This window comes from Mandrillus leucophaeus, unplaced genomic scaffold (assembly GCF_000951045.1).
Source record: "Mandrillus leucophaeus isolate KB7577 unplaced genomic scaffold, Mleu.le_1.0 Scaffold1418, whole genome shotgun sequence".
Lineage (NCBI taxonomy): Eukaryota > Metazoa > Chordata > Mammalia > Primates > Cercopithecidae > Mandrillus > Mandrillus leucophaeus.
Genome location: NW_012101386.1, coordinates 229,264 through 236,842, shown reverse-complemented (window position 1 = coordinate 236,842; position 7,579 = coordinate 229,264). Strand labels below are relative to the sequence as shown.

The 7,579-nt window shown below is 39.5% G+C and overlaps 1 gene segment (V, D, J or C); it reads right to left on the bottom strand.

The window, feature by feature from the left end:
• Positions 1-413: 413 nt before the first annotated feature.
• On the bottom strand, positions 414-1,045 carry LOC105535139. The segment is given in 2 exon segments: positions 414-829; positions 933-1,045. Coding segments are annotated over 2 exon segments (462 nt in total).
• Between the last annotated feature and the right edge of the window lie 6,534 nt (positions 1,046-7,579).

The window sequence follows — 7,579 nt, the reverse complement described above, 5'->3', positions numbered from 1 at the left end:
GCGAGCCTCTCTCTTGGCTTCCATCAGAATTCAAAGCCTGTTCTAATCAGAGATTCCCATGGAGGTCTCTGCCCTGAGTCTAACTGGAAAAAACTCTCCAGGTTTCTCTAGGATTCCTCAGGACTCTCATCCCGTTGACCACGAAAGGATTATTTCTGCCCCCAAAGTGACACCCTGGCTTCTGTGGAGGTGAGGGTGTGTCTTCCTGTTACAGAAACAAAGAAACAAAAAGGACAAAAAAAAATTGCATTTACAGACATCACATGTTAGTACAGATTGTAAATCTGGAGACGTTCCCTGGGGAAATTTGACAATGAGGCAGCCGCAGACCATGACAGGAAGCCAGGCCTTAGCAGCACTGGTTCCTGCCCCGGAAACAGCCCCGAGCACAGTGTCCGGGCGCCCCCTGGTGGTCACGGGGAACCCTGCAGGGAGGTTTGTGTCCCGGGCGCCCCCTGGTGGCCCCGCGCGCCCCTGCAGGGAGGTTTGTGTCTGGGCTCACACTGACCTCGCCTCACTGTGTCCCTAGTACAGTAATACACGGCCGTGTCCTCGGTTTTCAGGCTGTTCATTTGCAGATACAGCGAGTTCTTGGCGTTGTCTCTGGAGATGGTGAATCGGCCCTTCACGGAGTCAGCGTAGTGTATGTAACTACTAGCACTACTAATATATGAGACCCACTCCAGCCCCTTCCCTGGAGCCTGGCGGACCCAGTGCATGGTATAATCACCAAAGGTGAATCCAGAGGCTGCACAGGAGAGTCTCAGGGAAGCCCCAGGCTTTACCAAGCCTCCCCCAGACTCCACCAGCTGCACCTCACACTGGACACCTGCAAACAAAGAGAAAGCCTGGTCAGAAATTGCCACGCAAATCCACTGTTTCTCACACTCGTATCCAAACATGCTCAATCTTCCTAGTTTTCCACGAATCACCTTCTAAAATAGCAACAAGGAAAACCCAGCTCAGCCCCAACTCCATGGTGGGTCCTCAGGGCTGGTCACCAAGTGGAAGTGCCTTGGAATCCCAAGGCTAAGGCTCCTCTCTCAGAGCTACAGGACCAGGGTTGGGTCGGTTTTCATCAGTAGAGGGAGGGCCCTATTTGCATGTCTCATACTATATAGCAAGCTCTAGGGTGGGACGCTTGAGGAGTAGGCTGTACCTAGATAATAAGACGGTGCCCTGCAGAAGTTTGCTGATAATGATGGAATTTGGAAAATATGCTGTCTTATTATTAAATCGTGCTGTGATAAACACTTTGCCCTGATCACCCTATTTCATCTTTAAATATTTGTGTAAATTATGTCCTGTTGGAGTCAATATTTTCTCCATTTGCAGATGTGGAAGTGAACCCACAAGTGGAGGGGGCTCTGTGTGCATCTAGGAGCTCATGTCTGGGATGAATGAATCTCCGTATCTGGCCCTGTGCTCCTCGCCACTAGCTCTGACTGCTCCCTAAGCCAACTTCAGGGCAAAGCTGGATGTGCCCGGTGTGGTTTTCAGAACCCACTTTCTGTAATAAAAGCATGTGTGATGTCGCCGCACTCCAGCACTCTCCTGAAAATATGGAGAGATCGAGGGATCAGGCACATTCATTTTCAGGTACTTCTGACATTTAATGTATTTTTCTATCTTGCTATTACTCTTTTCTTGTGTGAGTTTCCATTTGTTTGCTTGTCATACATTTTATGTGACTTAATTGAAAGATAATACATTTCACATATTTAAAATGTACAATGAATAAACGTGATGTGACTGTCATCATTATCAAGAAAGTGGACAAGTGAATTCTTCTCAACATTTCCTCTTGGTCTGCTGTATTCCTCCTCTCTCCCCTTCCCTTCTTCTGTCATTTCCCTTGGCAACAACCAATCTTCATTATATTATTTTATATAATCTTTATTTGTCAGAATTTATAAAAATGAAATAAAATAGTATATATTCTTATTTGTTTGGCTTATGTTACTCAATATAAGTACTTACATAGTTTACCATGTTGTTCTGTGTATCAGGCATTTATTTATTATAAATGATTGGTAGTATTCCAGTGAACACATTTACCATAATTTGTTTTTCTATTAAGCAGCTTAACAATATTTGCATTCTTTTGTTATTCTGGGTCTTACCAAAAAAATCTGCAACTTAGTTTTCAAATGTACGTAGATGAAGAATATATTTTACTTATTTTTTACAATAACGTCAACAATAACAGATAAACAGAGAAGATAGGATTTTGCAAATTTTAAAAATACTTTAAATACTTGAAGTTTTAAGAAAAACATCAAATCTGAAATCCAGGGCAAAGCAAGTTCTTGTATGCAGTAACAAGGCCAGGGTATGGGTCGAACTGGGGCAGAGTCTGGCATATAAAATGTGGGCTACTACAAGATGAAAACACACATATATATTGGATTGCTTGAAGTCAAGTGTGGTAAATCTATTGTGTGAATTTCTCAGGGACCACATACTGAGGAGCTTTCCTATCCTCTTGAATCACTTTTCCCAATAATGTGGAGAGTCCCAAAAATCTTTCTCTGCCAATGTGTCTGTCTGAGAGAGAGAAAAGAACCCACACTCTGAAATACGTTTGGACCTACCTCCTTTATCCCCTTTGCAGAACTAAGAAATTACTCTGCAGGGGCAAGCCACCAAAACCAGAATCTTACGGGTGCTCGGGCAATCCCTTAGGAAATGAGATGGGAAAAGAGGTCTTCACCTAAGTTCCTTCGAGAACTACCTCCCCTCTCTTTCTTATTGAATCAGAGCCTTAATCTATGAGTCAGGTCAGCAAATCTGGAAGGTGATGACATCAAAATAGAACACTGGAGCTGCGGGAGGGAACAACTGGGGAAAACAAGAGGACTCCACTGCAGGGGAAAGGGCAAGAAGACATAGATGGACATCTCATCTGGAGGAAGTTCAGAAACACTGGAAAGAATTTTCCTTTCCAGACTCAGGATCACAATATGGACCCATGAAAGGTCAGAAAATATCCCTTTATTCTATTGCCTTCAACTAATTTTACAATTGTCAGTTGAATATAACATCTTAACCCCCCTGAGGGAGCTGAAGGAGATTCTCTGGAGGAGGGAACAGGGGAAGAGACAAAGCCAAGCAGGAAAGAAAAACAAGGTCTCACTGGAGGATCTGAAGTCTCTGGTGGACCCAGAAGAACAGACTTCAACTCGGATGGCCTGGCAAAGATAAGCTGTGGTCAGATACAGCAGAAAATGGATAAAATGAAATAATAAGCCAATATCAACTGTCCAACCTAACTTGTCTGGTGATCAACAATTATTACCTATATTAATGAGAAATACTAAAGTGACAATAAATAAATGTTCAGAATGAGATTTCTAAATGATACAGATATTAGAAATATCTAATTAAATAAGATATGTAAAGTAACTATAATTCTTATGTAAAAATCTCTTAAAGAAACTATGAACATAATGCAGGACTAGATAGGGAACTGAGAGATATAAATATTAAGAAAGAATCAAATGGAAATGCCTAGGAAACCAAAAGAAGTGCAGGATAAATATTGAGCAAGCTTTGGGCACACCCCTCCATGGAGCTGGCTCAGCTTTTAAATGAAACCATGCGCTTAAATTGTCTCTAGAAATTTCACAAAGTGAATTGCAAAGGAAAGGAGAGTGAAGAAACTAAACATTAATACCAGAAAGTATAGTATATGTATATTTTAATTCTGAAGAGGAGAAATTGTAGATACAGAGAACATATTTGAAAAAGGAGTGGCTAAGAATGTTCCCAATTTTGTGAAAGACACTGAAGTACAGATTGGAGAATCACAGAGAACCCCAAGCAGATTAAACACAGACACAGACACACACACCACACATACACCATTGACAGCATAGTTACAAGAAAAAGCTCACACATCACACACCACGCATACATTTCCTCTACTTTATTCTTTTTACTTAGCTGTTTTAAAATTATTTGCATTTATAGTATTAAGTAGAAGTCTAAAATTAAAATATATTATTCTTTGCATAAGTCTGTCTATACTTACCATGACCAAATACACAGTTTGGTGCAAATGAATGTAACTATTTTGTTAGGAATTTCACTATTTCAATAAAAATGTTATTTATTCCTGGCTCTGTGTTGAATCATCCATAATGTATGCACATAAAATCTTTTTTAATTAAAGAATTTTTAAGTTGACAGATAATGATTGTTTATGTTTATGGGGTACAGTGTGATATTTCAATACATATGTGCAATGTGGTTTGACCAAATCAGAACAACGAGCTAATTCATTAGCTCAGACATTAACATTTCTTTGCTTAGTAGCATACAAAATTCTCTTTTCTGGCTACTTATACGCATAAAATGTACAATATATTGTTAACTGTATTCACCCTTCTGTGCTGTAGGACACTAGAGCGTATCCCACCTGTCTGCCTGTAATCGTGCATTTGTTAACAAACCACTTCTTATCTCTCAGTCTCCTCCCATTCCTAGCATCTCATAACCACTACTCTACTATTTACTTCTAGAAGATGAACTTTCTTAAACTTCCACATAACATTGAGAAAATGAGGTATTTATTTTTCTGTGTCTGGCTTGTTTCACTCAACACAACAGTGCCCAGTTCCATCCATGTTGCTTCAAATAGCAGAATTTCATTTTTAAGGCTGAATAATATTCCATTGTGTAAATATACCCCATTTTATTTATCCATTCATGTGTTGATGGACACACACGTTGATTTCATATCGTAGCTATTGTGTTTAGGGCTGCAATAAACATGGGTCTACACATGTCTCTTCAATATTAGTTTTTTTCTTTTAATTATTTGAAAAGCATATATACACTCAGCTGTTGTATTGCTGATTTATATGGTAGTTGTCTTTTTTTCCCATGATGGCTGTATTAATTTACATTTCCACGAGTGGTCTATAAAAGTGTTCATTTCTATGCAGCCTGGCCAGCTTTTGTTTTCCTTATTTTGTCTTTCTAGTAACAGACATTCCAGCAAAGATTAAGGAAAAGGTAGCTTATTGTGAATTTGCGTTTTCCTGATATTAGTTATTTCTAGCAATTTCTCTATCTATCTATCTATCTATCTATCTATCTATCTATCTATCCTTTGCATGCCTTCCTCTGAGAGATGTTTATCCATGTTATTCACCCATTATTAATCATATTGTTATTTGCAATTCAGTTGAGTTTATGTGCTTGATAGTAATCCCTTGTCATATGAATAGTTTTCAATATTGTCTATCATTTGTGGTTCTCTCCTCATTCAACTGTTTCCTTTACTGTGCTGGAGGTAAACTTCCTTGATAGAACCAGGACAGGTGGGCTGAGGTGCTTCAGGACATTGGAGGGGAAGAGATGGACCCAATATCCAGAACCACGTGAGCGTTTACTCACCATGTGGTTTGTTTTCTGAGTTTATGGTATGAACAGATGCAAAAGAGTTTGTCACGGCCTTCTGTCGGGTTAAGCATTTTAAGGGAGAATGATACATCTTATTAGTCAAATAAACGAAAATATCATAAATGTGTATATGTACTTGTGAGTGGGGGTCGCTCAGCAGTGTGTGTTCATCCCCTGAAAAGAGAAAATTATGTCTCCTGTGAAAAGAATACATAGCTTTTGACATATGTGGTTATTATTGATGACAACTGAGCCTGGATACTAAATCTTGTTATAATGCTAGTGGGAAGATTCAACAGAAGAAAGAATGTCATAGCAACAAAAAGTGAAGCATCAAAGATTTAAATGAAATGACTTTGAATATTACTAGTAATGAACACCCCAGGAAAAATCAATTACTAAAACCAGAAGAATAATTCATGACCATCCATGGGATTTATGCTGAGAAAATATAAAATTTCCATTCAATGGCTCATCACCACCCTCAGAAAATGGTTCAGAGAACAAACTAAGAACAGAGTGTGACCTTACATCAAGTGGAGGCCAAACATTTTGGAGAGAGAGAGCCTGTGTTGGAATTGTGAGAAGTGGAAACCTGAACTCTGCAGAGAAGCAGCAGCCATCAAAGACAGTGCTGAGTCCACTTGAGTTTAGTGGTGAATACAGTAAGGATGGGTTTCTCTGCCCTCATTCAGTTTTTGCTCCCAGTATGCTCTTGGAAGCTCAGTTGTGAACATTTGGAATCTACCTAAATCCCAATCATGAAAAGCAATTTTTCAGTGAAGAAAGAGGTAACATTTTGGTGGCAATTAAATTTAGGTTATAAATATTAGATTTTGAAACCTCAATGTCACTCTCTAGTAATTTATATCATAAAATACTCAGCCTTATCAATGGAGTCCTCTTATCCTATCAGGGATGAGTGTCCATGTGGACACGAGGTGCAGTCATGGAGGCCGAGGAGACGGTCTGTTCAGGCTTTCCTGGTCCTTCAGAGGAGAAGCGCAGTCTCGTCTCCTCCCTTAGTCCTACCAATTTTCATATGTGTGTGTGGCCCTTGAGAATGTCATTTCCATGTCTCAACATAATAGGAGTCAAATGGGGCATGAAGCTGATATGCTGGGCGTATCAGTGTAGAATTGGGCAAAGAAAATACCTGCACACATGAACTGTTGCATTATCCAGGCCTGGAGCCTCTAACATCTAGGCTTTGCATTTCATCAGCGATTTTCTGTGTTGTTTAGTCGGTTCATATGTTCTTTTTAACTTTCTACTGAAATGGACTTATGTAATAATCTAGAGGCACAAAGATTAATGAATAACTTGTTTGGAAATTTACTCAGGTTCCAGGTGGGGTCATAATTTGTGGTGATAGTGAGACAGGGAGAAGCATGACTGGAAACTATGTGCACATAAATGCTTCATGTTAATAGGGAAGACCTTGGACACACAAGAGATTTAGACAGTGCCACTGAGAACCTCGACCTAATATTATTTCTTATGACTCGCACATCAATGGTAAAACTCTAGGTTAATGACTAAAACTGCTGTTACTAATGTAAGATTTCCTTTAGAACACAGTCCTCTATCTGATATAAAATCATCCCAGATGGCAAAAGTGATTGTATTTATTAGAACTTTCTAATTTGTCAAACTAGGAAAGAAACACCTTTGGACACGGTGCATGGCTTTGGGGTGCTTTGTAAACAAAAGAGCATCTCATATGTTCAGGAAAACCTGGCAAAATGGGCAAGTTAGGGAACTCTTAGAGGCACTCCTGTATCCCAGATTCCGGGCAAGTATAAAGGTGGAAGTCAGTGCAAAAAGAGGTAACACTAAAGCTAAGAAAACTGCCACACCGTATCATATCCTCAGAAGAGAAAACTGCTGAGACAGCCACAGATGTTATCAAAAACATCAATGCCTAGGCTCTGATCTTCAACACGAATGAATGAAAAAACATCATTATCAACTTTGCTTAATTTGTGCCAGATTATTTCAAATGAATACGTGTTGCATTTCAACTCTACAGTTTATAGACAAACTGGTTGTCAGATTAAATAAACAAATTGAGGAAATAGCAAAGGTTAATTCTTGATGAGGTGTGACCAGCTAGCCACAAATTCCTGGGAGAACCCTAACATAGGGACCTAGACAAAAACCAAGCCAC